This window comes from Penicillium odoratum (genome assembly GCF_028828045.1).
Source record: "Penicillium odoratum strain IBT 22623 chromosome Unknown utg000008l_segment0_segment0, whole genome shotgun sequence".
In the NCBI taxonomy this organism is placed as follows: Eukaryota; Fungi; Ascomycota; class Eurotiomycetes; order Eurotiales; family Aspergillaceae; genus Penicillium; species Penicillium odoratum.
In genome coordinates, this window is record NW_026643150.1 from 2,453,071 (window position 1) to 2,475,150 (window position 22,080).

The window sequence follows — 22,080 nt, forward strand, 5'->3', positions numbered from 1 at the left end:
TTCCAATATCCAAAAACCGGGATAAACCCCCGAGGTCTAATACATACAGATGAACAGGCCAGCAACCTGTTACTCAGGCAATTAAGGAAGAAAAATACACGCTGTAGACAATCTCTAGGGCTATTCTATACCCATGTCAAGCCATTTTCGCCCTGCTTGGTCCGTTGACCCAGGACAGAAGATACCTTCTCAGCCACTCCCTCCTTCTGGCCCCATCGCTCAACAAAGTGCTTCACCGTTTCTGTCTGGGACATTCGTTTGTTCCGCACAACCTCTTCAATGGCGTGTTCACTGGGCAGAGAAAAGCGCTCGTGTGGGTACTGCTGGTAGGTGGTTTTGTTCAGCAGCTCCAGGGGAGCCACGCCTTCAGGGGCTTTGAAGAACTCATCGACGGCTTCTTGCGAGACCTCCTCCAGAGTGGCCGGCTGCCATTCGGCCTGGCGAGGGGGCTTGGAAATTAAGCGGGCCTTCACACCTTCCACGAAATCGGGGTGGCGCATGAAGTTGGCTGCAATCTGGTGTTCACGCTTGAATGTCTCTGCGATGTCCCACTTCTTACCAAGACGCATTTGACGCAATGTCACCTTGAGGGAGGTTGGAGAGCGAGATGAAAGTGTCTCCAGAGTATCCTGGGCCCATTTCTCATTGGTCTCCTTCTCCTTCTCCAGCGCCGCGAAGATCTCCTCCATGGTATCAAATCCGAAGCAGCGGTCGATGGCGGCGCGAAGTTTACCGCCGAGAATCTGGTTTCCATTTTGAGGAACGCCAACGGAGAATTCAGCCATGGTCTTGTTGACGGCGTCTAACCGCTCAGGAAGAGCAACACTGTCGTGGAAGACCAACTCAGAGAGACGTTGGGTGACACTGCCCAAAACACTAGAGTGAAGGTAGTGAGTGGCAATACCAGCACTCAGAGTCTGGACGCCCTTCAGACGCGTTGAAGTCAAGGCCAGGTAGGTGCCTGTCTCGCCGTCCAATCGTGGCAAGAAGAACGAGCCACCCACGTCAGGGAAGTATCCAATGGTTGTCTCGGGCATAGCAAAAACGGTCCGCTCGGTCGCAATTCGGAAGGGAGCGTGCATGCTGAGACCGACACCGCCGCCCATGGTAATACCGTCCATGAAAGAGATGACAGGCTTCGAGTATGTAGCGATCAGGTGGTCGAGTTGAAATTCGAGTCCGAAGAAATCGGTAGATGCTTTCTGTCCCTCGATGCCCTTCTCGTTCTGTAGTGCCAACGCCGCAACATCACCACCAGCGCAAAGCGCCTTATCGCCAGCGCCGGAGATGAGAATGATGTTTGCCAAGTGAGACTTTTCCCATTCCTATCGTTACCAGACCATTTAGTGCCGTGCCTTTTGTTTTGCGCCATCGATACTGACCTGCAAGCGAGGGAGAATCTTTCGGGCCATGGAGCCATTGAGGGAGTTGAGCTTCTTTGGTCGGTTGAGCTCAATGCTGCGAAGGCCGTAAATCGAGTTGAACAGAACGTCATCGGCCTCGTCCCCGGGGAGTTCTTTAGTATTTGCTGAAGTCGACATCTAAACGCAATTAGCCTTTAAAGCTCGGTTACTTGGATACACCGGTCCATACCGAAGAAGCCTTGAAGGCCGGGTTGGTCACCTTGGCGCGTAGAGGCATGGCTGGCGAAGAGAACCGCGAGATCCAGCTCGGCGGCGAAGGTAGCCGGGAGAATGATTGTCGAAGTAACATAGAGGCTGGACACGAAGTGACGAGGAACAAAAGAGGGGTAAAGGAAGGCTATTATGAGGACAATCGGCTGTTTCTCCGCTTTGCCGTCGACCTCGGGAGTTTTTTTTGGAATGGATTTTCTTCCGAGGACAAGCGCCGGCGGTGGAGGATAGCTAGGCAGTAAGTAATATAGAGCCCATAACCTCTTGGAATTGCATAATATGGAATTTACATGTGCAGAATATGGTTTCTGATTAATTATACTGTTTGCAAGAGATATTATGGCTTCTTCGACAGTGCTAAACATTACTTAATGCAACACACCTGGACATCTTACCGCATACCGCCCATATTTAGCTGACTACCTATAAACATGGTCACTAAGAATCCACACTATACATGCAGTCCAGTCACTTCTAAGACATGAATGCTATAGAGCACAGTAAGCAGAAAGCGGCTTCGACGCTCCATTATACATGTGCTGCAGACGGATCAGATTATCAATGGATGGCTTCTTCCCCGGAACTGTGTTGATGATTTCTAATTGAGTGATCACCACGAGACCATTTCCAATAAATGTGGTGGATTTGTTGGATATATGATATTGAATTTGGAGCCTTACGTCCGGTCTCACTGCGTCGAGTTGATACCAGAGAAATCACAACATGTAACCTGCTGACATTGAATCTCTCAACTTCAATTACTTGATGCACCTGATCAGACATACTAGTGAGGTGCTCAACTATCTAACAACAAGAAAACACATGAAATTGAACATTCTCATGAACTCCAGAGACCTTTGACAGTATAATAACACAGGCTGATTTGCCCAGGTAAATTGATATTCTAATTGTACAGATGCAATACAAGAAACAGACGACAATCCAAGGCTTAAGCACTCAAACGTAGGATGCCTTGGCTGGGCGGCTCAACAAATCCCGAGAGTGTTCCTTCAAAATGTGGTTCAGCGCCGACTTCTCAATAATCAACCGCGAGGTCTCCAACAGATTCTTAACATCCACATCACTGCGGTCCATAATAGTCGCGTAGCGGTGCATCTTTGACACCTTGTCAAACAACTCCTCGTCCACCTTGTCTGTGATAAATGTCGATCGACCGTTCTTGGTACCCCAGCCGTTCGCCAGGAGAATGTTCTGCATCAAGAATGGTGTGGAGTCACGGGGTAGAGAAATCGTATTGTCAATAACGATCAATTCTCCGCGCGAGAATCGGTAGCTGAGAGCTGTGCGCCAGGCTTGATCGTAGACTTTGGCGGGCAGTCCGGTCGAGAAATCACGAGGGTGGGGACCGTGGGCAACACCACCACCCCTTCGAATCGGTGACTGCTTGTCACCCACACGGGCACGTCCGGATCCCTTCTGTTGAATGAGTTTCCTGTGGCTACCGTGCACATCGTCTCTCCACTTGGTGCTGGCGGTACCCTGGCGGGTCATGTCACCCTCGTATACAATTGCGCGGTGAAGAAGATCTTTCCGAATCGGCATCTGAAGTTGTTTTTGGGAGTATTCCACCAAGCGAGCGGGTTCCATAGAAGGGAAGTTGTAGGTCATGACGGAGACAGGGAGGTCCCAGGGAGCGGGCGCGGAGGGAGTCGAAGAGGCATTGGCTTGAGCCTCTGTGGCCATAGATCGAGTAAGGCATCGTCGCTATATCAAACATATTGTTAGTGGCTATATCTTCCTAACTGGTCATGGCTAGCGAATTGAAATCCGGTGGGCAATTCGCATACCGTGACATTCTCGGATCCAGCCAAAAGAGCACCTGAGCTGCGCGACAACAGTCTCAGGGACCGGAGAGCTTCGCAACCGGGCATTTTGACAGCCGTTGTAGCGAGTTAATTGGGTGGTTTGGTGATGTGCTGTCTCTGGATGGGAAGAGCAAAAGTTGATTCCGGGGAGGCGGTGGCCGCCAGCAGAAGTCTTGGCCTGCAGAGCAGAAAATGTTCCCCAAAGACAATAACACCATCCTCTACCTCCAACCCCATTTCCACACCCATTAAAAAGCCTTTCACAATGGCCCATTGTGAGCGGGCATCGAAGCCGCTGCTTCAATGTCTTCGCAATTCCTACACCAGAAGCCTCGCGGGCATTCAGGTCCAGTCCCGCGGCTTCCAGTCAACCGCCGGCGTTGCGGACGCCCAATCCGAACAGACCCAGCCGTTCCATAAATCTCCGGATCCAGCCCTTGTCTCAAGTCCTCGATTGGAACGACGATTGATGCGACAGGGTACTGCTCCTATTGGATCCCGTCGTCGCCGTGCTGCGTTGCAAAGCGCCGGCAGCCTCCCTTTCGAGCAACTCCCATACCAATGTTTCCAAGAAGCACGAAAGGTTCTTCTCGCAGACAGAGCAGAGAAGTTAGAGGAGATTGAATCGATGCGGCAAAAGATTGCGCGAGTGGAGGCACAACCGGTTGAACAGGCCGGGGAGATTTCGCGCAAGTCTCGCCTGACCGCTATGCAATTGCACCTGGAGAAGCTCAAGATCTTGGCCGACATCAATGACCCATTGGTGAAGCGGAAGTTTGAGGACGGTCAAGGTATGTTGATCAGCAGACTCGAGAAGAATTGATATTAACGCTCTTTCTACTTAGGCGACATGAGCAAACCCATCTACCGTTACCTCGCCGACCGCAAATGGCGTGAATACCGTCGGAAGATTTTGGTTCAGCGTATTACACAGATGAATGTCGTTCCGGATGTTCTACCCCAATGTGATCCGACTGTGGAGACCAAGCTGTACTTTGGAAAGCGACAGGTTGGGCCTGGTGATTTTGTCCTCGCAAAGGACAGCACCACAGCACCCAAGCTTGACATTCAAATGTTTGAACGTGGTGAGAAGCTCGTTACTATTGCTGTTATCGATCCAGATGTTCCCAATGTCGAGGCAGACAGCTTCGATTACAAGATGCACTATCTCGCCGTCAATGTGCCCATCTCGGCCGTTTCCACCAAGGTCGATCTCTCCCAGCTCTCCACAGACTCCCAGGTCGTTCTTCCCTGGGAAGCACCCGTTGCCCAGAAGGGTAGTCCTTACCACCGACTCTCTGTCTTCATCATGGAGCAGAAGGACTCCCAGCCGCTCGACTTTGCAGCCATCAAGGCCAAGGAGACTGAGCGTGAGAACATGCTTATGCGTACCCTCCAGGCTCGCTACCACCTCAAGCCCATTGGAGCCCACCTGTTCCGCACCCAGTGGGATGAGACTACACTGGAAGTCATGAAACAGATCGGCTTCAGCGACGCTGATGTTGAGCTGCGCCGGAAGAAGGTTGAGCCTCTTCCTTACAAGCGGAGAAACCCCTCTTCCTTCCGGTAGATGCGTCTCCATTCTATACCACCTGTCCCAATATTGTTTTGAGTTACTCTTGTATTGTACAACCGAATATGTATGAATATGCACAGCAGATCCATTTTCTTTCCTTTTTCAAAAGACCCAAATAAACTCCATAGATGCTCCAGACTATAGCTTTCCAAATGTTGTACACAGAACTAGTCATCCAGTTCCGCAGGTTGCATGGTATTGCGCACCCACTCCATCTTCGGCCACACTCGCGCCACGATCTTGCCATTGATCAGGCCTAAAGGCACCGGTCCGAATTGTCTCGAATCTCTTGACCAGGGAAGGTTGTCGCCGACTAGGAATACATGACCCTCAGGTACCTATGCGGAAAACAAGTCAGCAATATTCCAGTCAATCAAAAAAAAACCGCAAGCGCGGAAGCAAGGGTTTTTGCCAACAGTAGAAAACACACCTGAATCATATCCGGTTGTTGCCCAGCCCCAGTGCTATAAGGTTGATCCCGACAAACAAAATCTCCCGGCATCCCAAGAACCCGCTTGGCGCCATGCACACCCAGAAAAGTAGGATGGTTAAAGCGTACGACATCGCCGACCTCGATTCCTTTTCCGTTTCGATGCATTCGTGAGATGAGCAGCCAATCGCCGCGCGGATTGAAGGTCGGGTACATAGACGGTCCTTCGCTGAGTTGTATGGTCACGATGTTCTCCCAGACGAGCGCGCATGCGCAGAACAGGCCGGTGCCATTGATGGCAAAACGAGCGACCCGACCCGGGGTGAGTTTTAGCGTTGATCGAATGAGACGCTCCATTGGCAGTATGTGCGCATGCTTTGAGCTATGGAGATACACAGGTGCAGTGATAGCGGACTTGGTTGCCGCACCTTTCAGGCATAAATATGAAGCCTAGAATCTCAGGAATAAACATCTGGTCATGTGATCTGAATCCGCCTTATAAGTTCATTTTTTCATTTTCATTCCTACCGCTTTTTCCCAAGCCTATATAATTAGTGTTCCCAAACCACCTACTTTCGACATGAAGAATGCTTGACAAGTCTATTCCTTTCACTGTTTCTATCAGCTGTTGTCTGCTCTGTTCGACGGCCCATTGATGTGTGGTGCCGAGAACGGTTTTTTCCCAGCGATCAAAACTATGATACCTGAATCATGCTGAGACGCATGACATTCAGATCATTTACACAATCCCCTCTTTAGTTAGAACACCATCGCTCCTACAAAAGCTAGAGCTTGCCGTCGACGCAAAATGCAACAGGACGAAGCAAGTGTAGAACATGAAGCAAGATGAACACAATCAGCCAATGCTGTTGCACTGGCTGTCCCCCATCTAGTCTCAACTTGACCCCATTTAATTATGGGACTGGGTTTTGAGGCTGGTCTAGCGGGGAGACATCCCACTTAGCTATATTTCAATGCATCAATCTTCCTTACATTCCTATTCCAATTCGTTTTTGAATGCAATAACCTAGTCAAACAAGTACCATTTATTCCCATCAGAATTCCACATTGCAACGGAATCTATTCCCAGCCATTGAGTCAGTCAACATCAGCATCTCGTCAACATTTATCTATTAGAACGCACCTGGGTGATTCTCAGCGTCCGCTATACCCGCCCGCTTCCTTGCCTTGACCTTATGATCCACGCCAAATCTCTCATCATACCCACGAACCATTCTATAATCCACCCGAATATATCTGCTTAACGCTCTCATGTCGTGAAGCTTCCCATGACTACAGTAATCCCATAGGCACCACGTCCTCACGTCCAACTTGGCCTTTGGTGGTGCGGGTATGGCCTGGGATAGAACTAGGCTCGTTGTCAGATTTCCTGTACAGGCTGGCATCAGGAACCAGATGTGTAGATTTAGATTATATCGAGGTTGTGGACTTGCTCAGGCTTCTACGCAAGTGTGTGTTGTCCACTTGTCATTCTTAAATGTTTAAAGATTCAAATGTAAACGGTTTCTGAATCACCATGGTGTAGTAGATTCTATTAACTTTTCTGGCTCGTTTCCCTGCTCAGTTACGCATTTCCTACGTCTGCTTGGCACTTAGCATAGACTATGCTTATACAAAAGTCAACAAATATCAGTTTGGTGTTCCTTTTTGGGTTACTGGGGACTCCCGAAACATATCTTTGGAGTAACCGACCATTGGATGTCTCTCTTTCATTGTTACATGTCAACTTAGAGTCTATCCTTGGAAGGCACTGTGTTTAGACATGCGCATATGTATAGACATAATCGTGATCATGACCTAAGGTCGGGATTTGTGAATACATACATGATTATCTGACGTCAACACGATTGGATAGCACTATATGTATATTGTCTCCCGAACCCTTTAGTCTCACGACAGTATATATTTCAGCCTGACAACTTCTAGGGCTCGGTACAGACATACTAAGTAGGTTTCAAAGCCTATCTATGTATTGGCTGAGCAAGAAGCTGTTATCTGATGGATCATCTTCATCGGCTCCGAGGGCTACATGGGATACGCTATCTCCCCCGCTTTCTCATCGTCATCGCCCATCGGCGTATTCACACATGCTCAGCTTACCACCAAAACTTTCGGCTAATAAACAAGTATATTGACTGCTCTATCTACACATATGTATCCTTTGGTAATACAATATATTATTTACCTAGGTATCCGAGAGCAGGTCCGAGGTTCAGACAGGCATAGCTCAGCACTAACCAGTGGACGTGGTCTAATATTCAGTATGATATAAACAACGCAAGGAAACATTCAAGGGAGTAAATTTATATCCAAGATGCACGTATACACCAAACATCCATGTCAGCTTGTGATATGTAAGTATCTACAAGTTACTGTGCAACCTCACATCACAAGCAATACTTGTAGCCCCTTACATTGAAACTTTCTGGTCCATAGCGATGTTGACCGATTCTTTCAACCAGTGCAAACACACCCTGACTCAAGATTATCTATCTGAGCTTACACTGATACACCTACCCCCAGGGCAACGTCACCAGTCGCTGGCTCACATCTGTACACCCTATAGCACTTGAGATAAGATGCATGTGCGGACCTTTGGCGCATACTTTTAGTCCGGCAATTATCAGTCAAGACCATGCAGAGATATACATAGCAGTCTCCAGCACCACACAGAAAGTTATCTACAGTATGTGGCTCCATACCATACGTGCATGAATCTGTCGTCATCGACCAGACGTGGCCGTCCCACGGACTCCGGAGTAAATATCCCAGATCTTAGACAAATGATAAAATCTCAACAATTTCAAAACCTCAACGAGTACGCCGTACGGGGTAGAGCATGCGGCAATTCCAGCCGTTGCATCTTCCGATCATACTCATTTTTCCGTACTATTCAACTATAGGTGGGATCTCGGCTGCGCATTGCCGGGATTTCAACGGAGATAACCCACGCCCTACTGTAAACTAAAAGAATGGTGTCGTAGGTGGAGAGAAGAGAGGAGCTAAAAGGCACATGACCCGTTCGATCGGCCGATACGGCTGCAGAAGGAAGAAAATTAAAAAATTAAAAAAAGTGACTTTTTACCCGATGCGCCTGATCGCGCAAATTAACGGTACTATGGATGCACTATACGTATCCGCCTTTGCGTGTGAATCCCCAAAGTATGTTGCAGGCTCGAAAAGGGGGGTCAAGGGAACAGAAGAGGGGGCGGGGACGAGAGAGAAAAGTCAATAGTTTAGGTAGGGAAAAAGCAAAAGTGAAAAGCAAAGCCTCCACTTGAGTACTTCGTGATCTACGAGATTTACCGGATTTGCGAAAGCAAAGTTTTTCCTCTTGGGTTGGGATTTGACTCCGATGGAGATGAACGGGTGAGTTCCAAGGATCCCAAAATTGATTTACGCGCGGGAAAAACAGGATCAGCACGAGGGACCTCACCTTCAGACTATCGGCGGAGACAAGCGGTACGGGAACTCCATGTGATTGATTGGGAAAGGATGAGCAGTAACCTTGGAACTAGTGGAGCTTTTTTTATTGGAACTTCAGGGTTTTTGTTTCCATGTTTACTGCGGAGTTGAAGATCTTCGAACAATTGAATGTTCGTTCTTGACTGTCATTGATCAAACAAGTACGGAGTATTTGAAAACCTTAGCCCCCATTTGATGGTTACGGTAGTCTTACTATGTTTGCGTACGTAACTGTGATGCCCAGGTGTGGGACAGCTGGAATATTGGATACCCTAGGAGAACATCGGGGCAAAGTGTATAATCCACTGATCCTCAAAAATCGAAAATAGGCGTCTAGGTTTTTCAATAGTCGGTGTCGGGCACACAAATTCTACAGTGGATTGTGTTGCCTGCTGATGTGATGTGATTGAAGTGTGCAAATTACGGAAAACCAAGTGCTCCATACATTGGGCATTCCTTGCTTTTTTCTTTCCCCCATCCTAGGTGCCCCTTCATGTACGTAGTAGCCAAGCTGCCAACGCTCGAGGACAGGTGGATAGATCTCCGAAAACCATCCCCTCATTCCGCGGTACTATAAAGTTAAATCTCCATCTCACCCAGGCATACAGTATCAGCAGGTGTGCCATCTCACTGCAGCTCAGAAGCGTATACCCTTGCGCTCAGCTGTACGGATCATCCGTTTTGGAAGGGGTGGGGAAGTATGGAGGTATGTCTGAGTGTCACAATGTACGATATAGTTGCCCTTCGTAGTAATGTACATAAGCAGGATGAGAACAGGATCGACCCCTGCATGGGGCGGATGGAACTCCATTAAGCCGTGTCGGACTCCATTTCAGACGAAGAAACAGGCAATGTGCAATGTGCGATGTGCGATATGCGATGTGGCATGTAGCAGCTGACTCTAGCATGGGCCATAGCGACCGAGTGGATCCACCATTCTCAAGGAAAGAAAGCTGGTTAGGTTTGTACACAAGACTGTTGCACATAGATTGGGGGCGTCAAGAAACCAGAAGCTAGAAAAAGGAAGGTGATTGGTCCAACCCCTGGGCTTGACCGCTTCTGGGGGTCTCGACAGTTCTCTAAACTTGGCTCCGCCCCTAGGCAACGCAAGTGTGACGGTCAGCATTTCGATCCACTATGAGTCGGCCAGATCGTCTTGACCCACTAGCACCTGGGCCTTATGTGGCGCCGCGCCTCAGGCGTCAGGACCCGAGGGAGTTGAAGATGGTCGCCTGCATGAAAGTCCGGACTGTGCCCGACGCAGGCGCACGGGTAAAACCGAGTCGAGAACTTAATCATGTACATACCTCGTAACCCGTTGAAATTGCAGCCTACGTGTCTAAAAGGTAGAACCTGAATGACGCTGTGTGACAGGCTATCTACGTTTGGAGGGCACCAATAAGTACACAGTATACTGGTTTCTAAGCACAGCCTACCATTGATGTGGCAGCCTATCAGGAAACGACAGACCCATGGTTTCAGCCCATTTTTAGTTACAGTCCGAGTCAAAGTCCGAGTCAGGAGTATCTCTACACCGTTTAAACCATCGGAGGATAACTGGATCCCAAGCTTTTTGAAAGATCGTCGCAATAACCCATGGAGAAAGGAGGGACGCCAATCGCTGTAGTAAAAATGCGGCCGACGCCCCTCTCTTAATCATCACATTACTTGACCTTGATATCACTGCGCACGGCTCCCAGGGCGGTGGTCATCCGCGCGATACACCGTAAGAAGTTTTATTGACATATGGCACTAAGGCAAGCCAAGTTGGATTGAGCCCACTCCTTCCGTGGGGCTAAAGCCAGGGAAAACCAAAATAAAGGAGAACCTTGGAAATGGAAAAAGGATTTCGGGTCACAAAGCCCGACTGAAACGTCTGGAAGACCAAGGAAGGCTGAATTAGCCCCGCTTTAACCCATCGCTTTCCGTGGATGGGTCGGGAAGGTCCAGGAACGCTAGCACGAGTCGGAGGTTTACTGTAGGCGAGTGGGGAGAAAGAAACAAAAGAGGCTCGCGACAAAAGTAGTAGATCAGCCCCGGATCTGGTTGTGGTCCGGCTCTCGGAGACTGACCGTTCATTCTAATTGGCATTACGGAGCAGAAGTTTAAGGTGGACACTCTACTTCATAGACTAGTTAATTCCTGGAAATTTTTGATTGAATTTTTTTTTTTTTTAATTTAAATTTATCTTTGTCTGCCTTGGAATGTAGGGCTGGTTACTTGCTTTCTTAAGCTTGCTACCTCGGCTTTTGGTTCACTATGTCATATAATGTTATCCTTAACTATAGGTTCGTATCACACTGCATGAGTCAAAGAGTGAGGGGGGGAAATGATTCCAATAATGGATAAAACACCGAGTGATTGACTCCGTACAACTACTACGTTACTTGGCTTTGTACAGACTACGTATGTACTGTACTACAGTGCCTATCTTACAGTAAGAGGATCCATCTATTGGAACGGTGTGCTCACATACTTCAGCGATCGGCAATTTATGAGATTTTGTCCATGTTGAGAACTCCACCTAAAGGGGCAAAGGAAAAAGTGAACTCTCTTAGTGGCCCCCTGAGCTTCTGGAAATTGATGATTGTCTCCAATTTTTTTTTCTCAGTGGCCCCTGCAGTGCAGGAAGTGGGTCCATGCAACTGCGTTCCGAGCGGTACACGGACTTTGGGATCGCTATGTAATGATGTGGGAAAGTGGATTGGGTGTTTTGAATTGGTCGGGAGCCCTCGAATCCTTGCTCAAGGCATCCCCCGGCAGATGACATTATGTATCTGCGAGAGCAAAGAAAGAAAAAGAAGAGAAGAGAAAAAAAAGCAAGTATAAGTCATTAAATAAGCAGTACGAAGTGGTTCCATTTTTCCATGATATAATCAAGTCAAATATTCTGTCTAGAAAAAATCAGATAGGGATCCATTACCAGTAGACTGGATCAAAGAAAAGTAAAGAAAAAATTAAATTAAAAAAAAGTCAAATAAATAATCGATCATAAGCGGGTCAAAGAAAGTCAAAGAGACCAAGTGTCAAGTTCCCGAAGGTCCGGGCGCATAGAATCTCTCGGCTTTGGGAAGCGCTAAGCACGATCAGATCCGCCCTGGCCACGTTGTGAATGGTGGCTCTACCGCCTAATTCCTCATCGGTGACACAGAAATTGATTTCATATTTCTTATTAATTATGGGGCAAAAGTCCATCAGTACACGGGTCACATATCTGATTTGTTCTCTGCATTAGGAATTGCTGTGCAGGGAACTGGTCACATTTGAACTCTTGTTTGCTCCAACCCAATTTAATTGTTCTCAATAACATATTGCTTGGTACTTTTAAACCTTGCTGGAGCCAAACATGGACTGTCCCATCCGTAAAAAAACAAAACTTCAGGCTCCACGTTCCAACATGCCGAGCTTCCCGCCCCTAACTATTGTCTAACACGAACTTGTGGCGGTACACGGGCTACCGGTCTTTCAATGAAACAGGTCCACCAGTACTCCGTATAACTGGGTCATGCACATTGGCAGTTCTGTAGCACCCCTCTTCAGTGATGTTCCGAGATTAGTGCCAGACTAAAGAAAGGATATTAGAGAATGGCTTGGGATCATTTGAATGTAAGCCAACGGAGCATAGTTCCAGATGGTGGGGACTGTGATTGGTTTAACCAAGAGCCGAAAGTGGCTTTGTTCATATTCCTAGGATCGGAACAAAAGACGATCGCTGGTGGCAAAGATGCATCTCCTGCATCATGTACTCCGGATGAGGGCGCATGCAGCGGAGAAAAGAAACATCACCGGGTATGCACGGTACAAAGAAGGGACCATGTCTCTCTCTATCCCTCTATCGTCTCCCGATCTAGAACTTGGAAAAGGCCCTGACAAAGCACAATGACGAAGTTATCAGTTCGTTTTTCTTATTTAGTACTTAGGAAATTGGAGACCAACCCCACTTGGCAAGCCACCTCGATTACAGGAACACGAAGGATGTGTAAGTCGATCTTAACGACCACATTGGTAACCCTTGCGTAACGGGGGGAAACCTTTGGCTGTGACGCTATGGAGCCCAAACATTCGCATTCTTATTGCAGGGTGGGTCAAGTGGAAATGGAGAAAAAAAAAATAGATTTATGGAGTACGGGAGTGAAGGGAGTAAACTCATCAGAGGAAGTATTTACTGTCGATCAAATCAGATCACAGCATTCTCATGTATTGAGGTTTATACGGAGTAAGGAAAGTGGGTTGAAAAAACAAATAATTTACAGTAAATTTGCTGCTGAGGGTCCACGTCCATTTTGGTCTCTCATTTTCCCCATGTTCGCCTCAAAATGTTCCACGCACCAATCTCCACTCTGTACTCCGGGAAATTCTGCCCTTGGCCGAAACAGTACTCGACCCGTTCCATGCGGCCCTGTGGTTTTGGGACTAGTCTCTCTTTAGTGTCAACGTCGTGTCATCCTAGCATGTGTTGTGGGATCGTGGACCTGGGGCGGGTAGATCGCCAGGCTCCCTGGATTCCCTTATAACACCTTGGTTCTCCCTGGATCTTCACTTCCGCCCATACACCATAAAAATAACCGTTGTTCCTGTTTAGGAACTTCGGTTTTTTACTTTCTCTATTTAACCTTCTATCCCACTACGTCACACCTGGGACTTTCCAGTACTTAGAAAGAGAGGGGGTTTTCACTTTCCCATCAATCGACATTTTTATGGACTACTGTTACCAACCAGCCTCTTCGACTGGCTCCCCGTGGCTTTCGAACAATGCTTATAGCCAATCTTCCAACATGCAAATCCAGGACTGGGCCCGCGCTTTTCCTCGGCCGCGACACTCTCGTGTCATGAAGCCAAGGAGTGCTGGAAATAGTCCCTCATCGATGAGCAGGAGGAGGACAACTGTTGCTCAAAGTGGGATGCAAGGAGTCCCGAATCAGTATAAATCCTCGCTGGAAGCCGCTCTGCTGGCATCTGCAGGCAACCCTCGCCCTATGAGTTGGCATTCGTCTTCGACCAGGACTAGAGGACTCTCCAATTCGACATACTTTCCCGACTATAACCAGAACTATACCGACATGAGCACCATTCCCGATCAGTCTCTCGATATGAATGCTTTTTCTGTATACGGTAGCGAGAGCATGCTTTCATATCCCATGTCTGCCGACCCAGCAGTCTCGCCAGACAGTTATTTCCCCTTCTACCTTGACACTCAGAACACTATGCCTCTTCAACAAACTATGCCCTACTCGCAGGCCGAGTCAATGGCATGGGATACCTCCAACCACATCGACATGTCGGCTATCTCTCAAACAACCTCTGATGGATGGCCACTCGACATGCTATCAATGGCCAACATCCCCCCTCCCCAAACCACATGCCCCAGCTACGCGAGTGTTCCATCTCCAGGAGAGCTTAGCGGTCCATCGACTCCTGATTTCCTCCCCATCCAGCAATTCGAGTCGCCCGCCTCTTTCCACGAAAAGAAGCCGGGCAAAGGTGAGGAGGAGTTGGTCGGCATGGGACTGTACAGCCATCCGGATGGCTCCATCGGTCAGTCGCAGCAGGGTATTTTGGGCAAGGGACTGAAGCTCGAGGAAACTTTCTCGCCATCCGACGACGAAAAAGACGAGGATCCTGATGCCGACGATGATGCAAACGATCTGGAACCTGTTCCTCAACACAGTCCAGTGCAACAGTCTGCCCCCATGACACAGAATGTCTCCATGCCCAGACAGTATGCTCAACCAGCACTGAACCTGCTTCACAAGTCTTTCTTTTTCGACAATGACGACACGGATCAGCAAATGCCTTCGGCGCCCTTTGCTAGCCTGAATCAATCATGCATGAGCTATGGATACGGGTGGATCTGATCCACTCACACATTTTTTCTTTCTTTTTCATTTTACAGCGGCATAGCATGGAGTTAATTTTCTTTGGATCTGTTTGAAACGGCCGGAGTCGGATACAAGGATACCCTGGGCATAGTTTAGCTTCCATTAGGGTTCTGACGGTAGAATCGTTTAAGAATCAAAGACATGAATAAGTACACTACAAAGCATCACATCCGAGTAAACCAACCATTCCAAGCTCCTAATTGGTCGGGAATAAACTTAGCATCGGCCAAACTCTCCGAATGGATCAACTATCCCCCGAAAATTATTTCCTTCCAGCTAAAGAAAAGATACCAATATATAGCGAAGTTCATTATTTGAGTAACTTGAATTCAGGAAACAAAATTCTCCAAATCAACGGCCTTGAAAATGGCTAAAGTCATTTTCACAGCATGGAAGAACAAGGCGCAGTTGGCCGAGGTGCGCAACGAGTTTTATCCTTCGCCGTCATATGATGGCCCCGACATGCGCACTCATGCTTGTGCAGTGGTATGTTCAATTGAGAAACGGATTATGACTGGACATCCTAACATGCCTATGAACAATAGGTGGAAGCTTGGAAACTACGTGGCAACGTCCCGCATCATGTTGAGGCGACGGCCCTTTTGACGGACGCCATTCTCCACGATGACGCGCAGATGAATTCGATTTTCTCAATTCGAGCTACCTACTCTGCTGCATTCTGTCGGTATGCCAGCAGTCTTTTTGACCCTTCCTTTGTGCTCGCTAGAGCTTTTTTTAAATGAATCTGAGCTAATTGGCTATCCAGATTCGTGACTGGCCTCGTCGACTCTAAGGTTCAAGGCCCTCGCAAGACTATGTTCCAGCGTGCTGCAGACTTGGGATTACCTGCATCCTTTGTTGAGCTGCGTCATGAGGCGACTCACCGCGAACCACCATCCCTGGTTGTTCTTCGCAAGGCTTCTCAGCGCTCTCTCGAGTGGCTCTGGGACAACTACTGGGCTAATATCGATGATCTAGGCGCTTTTTCCAATGTTGATCATGAGAATAGCGCATCTGTCCAGAGTGCCCTGACTCGTGTTTTGAAGGAATTCTCCACTGGCTCCGTGCCTGCGGAGCCACAGCGCAAGAAGCGGAAGCGCGACCAGGAGGTCTCTATTTCGACAGATCTGATTTCATTTTGTGGCGCGTCAAGCGAGGCTGTGAAATTACTACCTACTGTCCTTTTGGAGGAGTATATCTTGGTTGATTCCGAGCGAAAGTAAGTTTTCCAGTTTCGACGTTCACATAGATTCGATGCTGACAATTGATAGAATTGGAGAGTCTATGAATAACCTCTTCGATAAGTGGGATCCTGTCTTACAGAAGATTACTGAACACCACCCCTCGTTCTTGATGTACTTGTCGGAGGATTTGATACACAAGCTGCTTTTCGATGTCACGAGGGATTCGCCAAAGGACGCTGTTGCCGAGGGCTTATTTTTATGGTTGACTCATATCTTGACCTCCGCTTCCTGGGCGTCTCACCAACCATACTGCTCTCGCAGTTACATTCTCACTGCCTGCGATGAAAACCCGAACCACTGGGCCCAGATGCTGAGCGATAGGTTACGCGAGCATGGTGGCGTGCGAAAGAGCAACGCTACCTCTGGACGAACCTCCAAAGGCTCCTCTGCGAAGAGAAGTGCACACCAGAATGGCGATCGTCATGTCTCGGGTGTTGATGAGAAGCTTCTTACACATGGCTGGGGGCTTGTTGAAAAATGGGATAGCCGAGCTTTGGGTGTTGCATCGGCTCACTAGATCTATCTAATAAAAGTATGTGCTGCTGGCAGCACTCAATCAAAAACTAAAATCAACATCATACAGTGACAGTGAAGCTTGAAAAAGGTCCACCAATCAAACATCGTACCATTAGTAAGGTCACGGAAAAACTGTTCCTCCGCATGACGTTTTGATATGTAATCCTGTACAGCTCATAATAGATAGCTTCTCCCCGCACCCAAACATTCCATTGGTGATGACTTTTGCAAAGTCAATTCGACTATTCCGTCCCCGTTCATTCATCCCACAAGCTCGAGCGATGCATATCCAGTCGATTCCGATGTGTAAGTAGAGCTATCCGATGTCACACAGCTACAAACATAGAATATTTGACTTTGAGCTTACATTATCTCCTACAGGGACGGGGAAGGGCAATAATTATGCCTACCTAGTGACAGACGAGCCGACTAAGCAATCAGTCATCATTGACCCAGCGAATCCCCCAGAGTCAGTCATAACATGAAGCATTTCCGAATGCTGAGCTGACTGATTAACTAGGGTGGCTCCTGAACTGAAGTCGCAGATTAGCGCTGGCAAGATTGATTTGACTGCCATTGTAAATACTCACCAGTATGTTTTTGAATCAACCGAGTTTAACAGAACATGGGCTGACTATTCAGCCACTGGGACCATGCTGGGGGCAATGATAAGATGGTAGGTGTCCATACTCCTCATTTCACAAGTGATTAAACTGACTTCCTTTAGCTGAGAGAGTTCGGCAAGCTTCCCGTGATTGGAGGCTCAAATTGCCAGTCCGTTACCAGGACCCCGGCAGATGGCGAGACCTTTAAGATTGGAGAGCGCATCTCTGTCAAGGCCCTGTATACCCCTTGCCATACCCAGGATAGTATCTGCTATTACATGCAAGATGGCGACCAGCGGGTTGTGTTCACCGGCGACACCTTGTTTATTGGCGGTAAGACTCGCCTTTTGTTACTGAACGGGCATTACTAATTATTATTTGCAGGATGCGGTCGCTTCTTTGAAGGCAACGCCGCGGAGATGCACAAGGCATTAAACGAGACATTGGCAGCTTTACCAGACGACACCAAGGTTTATGTAAGTAGTGTTCTCAGTCTGGAAGAATGTCGGCTTACAGAATTCAGCCCGGTCACGAGTACACTAAGGCAAACGTCAAGTTTTGCATTGCGGTGTCCCAGTCGGAGCCAATTAAGAAGCTTCAAGCTTTTGCCGAGGCGAACGAGCAGACCCAGGGCAAGTTCACTATCGGAGACGAAAAGGTATGTACTTGAAGATTATATGATTATGTCGACGATGACTAATTCTTTGCAGCTTCACAACGTGTTTATGCGCGTCAATGTAAGTTTTCTGCCCATGATATCACGGTTATATGCTCATATTTATTATTCAGGACCCCGCGATCCAGAAAGCGACAGGCAAGACCGATCCAGTAGATGTGATGGCTGCTCTGAGAGAGATGAAGAATGCCATGTAGTTAGTAAGCCAATTGAAATCCAGTTCAATCCGCCATCTTCCAGGAGATCTTCGACTTAGATCGCGGGAAAAGCCGGGATCAATAAATAAGTAATCAATATATGAATAAACCCCATGATCTTTAATTAGTGTCTTTTATTTCTGCATGTACGCTGTCATAGAATTGACAGGGACCTCAGTAACCCTGGAACAAAGCGAGCCATGGAGTTGAGCGTGAGCGGGGGATCGACGTCATACCCGCTCTCCACTTGGTCACACATGTTCCAATCCCACCAACACTACACCGATCATCACTACAGTCCCAAACCTACTATGCCGGTCTAATTGGCTCGAACAAAAGTTCAGAATCTGCGCGCGATGGACCACAATGACCGAGATGCATCCTCGGCCGCCATGGACGAGGTAGGTGCTGGATGACGAGCTTATGGCTAGGGAACTGATCCATCTTAGAGCCGCGGAGGGGCCAGTGATACGGAGCCACAGAACCAGCTGGAGGTGAGCTAGCAGAGATAGCATCGCATATCTGAATTCAGGGGCCTAATTTCTTTGACTAGGTCGTCTTCTACCCTGATTCCAGCCACCGCCGCAAATCCTCCTTGGTGACGATGGAGAAACCCGGAATCAAAAACCACGACCCACAGGATAGGACGACAGCTTGCTATGTGCATTCCCTTATTGGGGGGGAATGGGCAGCGCCTTTTCCAAAATCTGCCGATCAGGAAGATGTGATCCATACGATGAGTGACGATGAGCCCATCGTCAACCCAAAGATCCTTGGCGATGATAACACAGTCGCTGTTGTCGACGGTGATAACAAAACACTTAAAGTCGAGCCCACGATCATTCAATCGCGTCATCTGACCAAGCGCCAGCTGTCCGATATGGCTTGGAATGTACGGAAGCTCTCGAAGAAGCTGGGAAGCATAAAACTTAGACTGACGGTCAAGAATGTCTTCATCGTGAGCAAGACACATGATGAGTCCTTGGTGAGCTTGACCAGAAAAGTGACTCGCTGGTTACTCTCCAAGGACCGTGATTCGCCGTACACAGTCTACGTGGAGCGCCGCATGGAAACCCATCCGGACTTTGGAACTTTGCAGCTACTGCAGGATGAACCATCGGCCAAAGGTCGGCTTCAGTTCTGGGATCCTAAGCTCGCGCAGGAGCAGCCCCATCTATTTGATTTTGTGATCACCCTCGGTGGAGATGGAACGGTTCTTTATACGAGCTGGCTATTCCAGCGTATTGTCCCGCCCGTTTTGTCATTTGCGCTTGGTTCATTAGGCTTCTTGACCAACTTTGACTTTTCAGATCATAAGAATATCCTGGAAAACGCTTTCCGAGATGGCGTGGTTGTGAGTCTTCGGTTGCGATTCGAGTGCACGATTATGAGAAGCAAGGCGCGGTTGAAAGATCCGCATAGTCGAACGTTGCCGGATCGCGATTTGGTGGAGGAATTGATCGGCGAGGAAGGGGAGGATACATTGACACATACTCCGGATCGAGTATATGAGATTTTGAACGATGTCGTTCTGGACCGTGGACCTAATCCAAGTAATGCACCCGAGACTTCTCCCTTTGGAACGCTATCACTAACCATTCAACCCTAGCCATGTCTCAAATCGAACTGTTTGGCGATGACGAACATTTCACTACTCTGTTAGCCGATGGAATCTGCATTGCTACCCCGACAGGGTCAACAGCCTACAACCTCGCCGCTGGAGGATCGCTTTCGCACCCTGAGAATCCAGTGATCTTGGTAACGGCCATTTGCGCCCACACCCTTTCATTCCGGCCAATTATCCTCCCTGATACGATTGTGTTGCGCATGGGTGTTCCCTACGATGCGCGAACCAGTTCATGGGCTAGTTTCGATGGCCGGGAGAGGGTAGAGTTGCATCCAGGCGACTATGTCACGGTGTCGGCGTCGAGATACCCGTTTGCCAGTGTGTTGCCTCAGGATCGACATGGCGAAGACTGGGTGCACAGCATCTCTAAAACGCTGAATTGGAACTCCCGTACGAAACAGAAGAGTCTCAAATAAGGCAAATTGTCTGAATGTAATGGCTGAACTAACGAGCCCATGTCTTTCAACTGTTCCGTATCTGAACGAGTTTTCTCCTATTGATTTAATAGTAGCTTTTAGATACAATTGCTAAGAAAAATCTCAGATAAAAATACATAAATAAATCAAGTTACTTGGTAGTTACCATACTATACCATACCATTGAAAATCTCTGAGCTTGAGTGGATATTAAAAAATTCGCTAGAAGCTTCCCGGGTTGTCGGGGCAGCTGATCCGCCCTATAAAAGGACGTTTCTCTCCCCGAAACTTTTTTCTTTCTTTCATCTTCTCCAACTGCAAGAAGTTCTAATGCGAACTTCACAACTCAACGACTCCACAATTCAATAACTCAACAACTGAACTTCTCTCTGCTAATGGTAAGTTGTTGTGTTTTTATTCAGGATTAGCCAAGGACTTAGTCCATTTCATATGATGAAAAATGTCCTACATTCGCAGTTTCCACGCTAGTCCCAATTTGAACCTATTTCGGGTACTCTGTGCGCAATTACTTCCTTGGATGTCTGATTGAAATTGGCTATTTCCTTTGTTGGATTTTTTTGATTTCAATGAACCTCGCTAACAGTGGTTTCAGAATAGGTTTTTATAGAATATCTTCTGCTTTGAATTTTTCCTACGAAGCGATGACTAGGCCTACCGCTGTTGGGACTCAATGAAACAAATTTATCTTCAAATTATTTATCTTGTAAACTGAACTGTAGATTGTAAACTCGTATTCATATTAACCCAATCGCAAAGATTTCCTACGTGAACTGCGCCCACGGCTGATGTGCTCCACCGTAGATCGCATCCACGTCGCGAACTCGGGAAGTCACAGAGACGAAGTTAACTTGATCCCTCAAACAACCAACAGCATATCACAGCATATTAAAATACATAACAGAGTTGCTCGATACCACCTGTGCTCATTCAATCTCCAATTCAACTTTACCACCATCTGCGTCTCGAAACATGGCCGCGCCCAGACACTCGGCCATGCTGTCCCTCAACAACGGCACGCCGCAATCCACATCCAGTGACCGAACACAAGCACTACAGCAACCACAAAGCCCAGCTCCATCACAAGGCCTCCGCGTCCCATCCAATCGCAAAACCATCTACGACCGACACTTGAATCGCAGCCGCAATGCAGAGTCCAGCCGTGCAAGCTTCGCTTATCTATTCGCGGAGATGGTCACATATGCTCAGCGGAGGGTAACAGGCATACAAGATTTAGAGAAACGGTACATACACCCTCCAATTGACCTGACCTGTCCTGGCTTGACTTGATCCAGTCGTACTGATAACAATGTCCAGATTAAATGAACAAGGATACCCCCTAGGCCTCCGGCTCCTCGACCTCCTCTTCTATAGAGCAACCTCAACCTCCTCCTCAGCCCTCTCAAGCTCCTCAACCTCCTCCTCACCACCAAACAGACCCCTCCGCATCCTAACTCTTCTCCACCTCATCCATGGCCCCCTCTGGCGTCTCCTCTTCCAGCGCTCAGCAGACGCCCTCGAGCACTCTGTGTCACCCGATACTCCAAATGAATACATGATCACTGACAACGATCCCTTGGTGAATACCTACATCAGTGTACCCCGTGAAATGAGCATGCTCAACTGCGCGGCTTTCGTGGCGGGGATTATTGAAGGAGTCTGTGATGGTTGTGGGTTCGAGGCGAAGGTGTCGACGCATAATCAGCCGACGGAGATGTGGCCTTCGAGGACCGTTTTCCTTGTGCGCTTTGGGGATAGTGTTATGGAGCGGGAGAAAGTTCTGGAGAGAGCTGGGATTAAATGAGTGTTTGTCATGGCTTTAATGCATGGGCTTTATAGAAATTTTATCTTTGCCTCTGGTGTCATAGCCCTGGAGGGATTTATGTACAGTGTTATAATGGCCTTTGGCGGAGAACGTCCTTATTCTCTAGAGGTTTTGATGGGAAATGT

General features: G+C 48.0%; 8 protein-coding genes across 8 annotated transcripts; 5 read left to right on the plus strand and 3 right to left on the minus strand.

The window, feature by feature from the left end:
• Positions 1-125: 125 nt before the first annotated feature.
• N7520_011140 (mitochondrial 37S ribosomal protein mS47) lies at positions 126-1,641 on the minus strand (the record flags this gene model as incomplete). Its single annotated transcript, XM_057145073.1, has 3 exons — positions 126-1,325; positions 1,383-1,541; positions 1,594-1,641. 3 exons carry the CDS (start codon positions 1,639-1,641, stop codon positions 126-128), a joined length of 1,407 nt encoding a protein of 468 aa, XP_056990827.1.
• A 950-nt stretch (positions 1,642-2,591) lies between these two features.
• On the minus strand, positions 2,592-3,526 carry N7520_011141 (mitochondrial 54S ribosomal protein uL4m; the record flags this gene model as incomplete). Its single annotated transcript, XM_057145074.1, has 2 exons — positions 2,592-3,359; positions 3,443-3,526. The coding sequence occupies 2 exons, from the start codon at positions 3,524-3,526 to the stop codon at positions 2,592-2,594; spliced, it is 852 nt and encodes a 283-aa protein (XP_056990828.1).
• A 199-nt stretch (positions 3,527-3,725) lies between these two features.
• Positions 3,726-5,030, plus strand: N7520_011142 (mitochondrial 54S ribosomal protein mL38; the record flags this gene model as incomplete). The annotated part of the gene is made up of 2 exons (XM_057145075.1): positions 3,726-4,251; positions 4,306-5,030. 2 exons carry the CDS (start codon positions 3,726-3,728, stop codon positions 5,028-5,030), a joined length of 1,251 nt encoding a protein of 416 aa, XP_056990829.1.
• Positions 5,031-5,203: 173 nt separating this feature from the next.
• N7520_011143 (putative mitochondrial inner membrane protease subunit 1) lies at positions 5,204-5,823 on the minus strand (the record flags this gene model as incomplete). The annotated part of the gene is made up of 2 exons (XM_057145076.1): positions 5,204-5,374; positions 5,467-5,823. 2 exons carry the CDS (start codon positions 5,821-5,823, stop codon positions 5,204-5,206), a joined length of 528 nt encoding a protein of 175 aa, XP_056990830.1.
• Positions 5,824-13,727: 7,904 nt separating this feature from the next.
• On the plus strand, positions 13,728-14,807 carry N7520_011144 (uncharacterized protein; the record flags this gene model as incomplete). The annotated part of the gene is made up of 1 exon (XM_057145077.1): positions 13,728-14,807. One exon carries the CDS (start codon positions 13,728-13,730, stop codon positions 14,805-14,807), a length of 1,080 nt encoding a protein of 359 aa, XP_056990831.1.
• Positions 14,808-15,197: 390 nt separating this feature from the next.
• N7520_011145 (rRNA-processing protein LAS1) lies at positions 15,198-16,592 on the plus strand (the record flags this gene model as incomplete). The annotated part of the gene is made up of 4 exons (XM_057145078.1): positions 15,198-15,317; positions 15,377-15,516; positions 15,598-16,050; positions 16,103-16,592. The coding sequence occupies 4 exons, from the start codon at positions 15,198-15,200 to the stop codon at positions 16,590-16,592; spliced, it is 1,203 nt and encodes a 400-aa protein (XP_056990832.1).
• A 217-nt stretch (positions 16,593-16,809) lies between these two features.
• N7520_011146 (putative NAD+ kinase) lies at positions 16,810-20,112 on the plus strand (the record flags this gene model as incomplete). The annotated part of the gene is made up of 12 exons (XM_057145079.1): positions 16,810-16,897; positions 16,973-17,060; positions 17,112-17,183; positions 17,234-17,267; positions 17,319-17,529; positions 17,581-17,672; positions 17,720-17,854; positions 17,907-17,933; positions 17,986-18,068; positions 18,521-18,563; positions 18,623-19,622; positions 19,679-20,112. 12 exons carry the CDS (start codon positions 16,810-16,812, stop codon positions 20,110-20,112), a joined length of 2,307 nt encoding a protein of 768 aa, XP_056990833.1.
• A 990-nt stretch (positions 20,113-21,102) lies between these two features.
• Positions 21,103-21,934, plus strand: N7520_011147 (trafficking protein particle complex subunit 5; the record flags this gene model as incomplete). The annotated part of the gene is made up of 2 exons (XM_057145080.1): positions 21,103-21,374; positions 21,448-21,934. The coding sequence occupies 2 exons, from the start codon at positions 21,103-21,105 to the stop codon at positions 21,932-21,934; spliced, it is 759 nt and encodes a 252-aa protein (XP_056990834.1).
• Between the last annotated feature and the right edge of the window lie 146 nt (positions 21,935-22,080).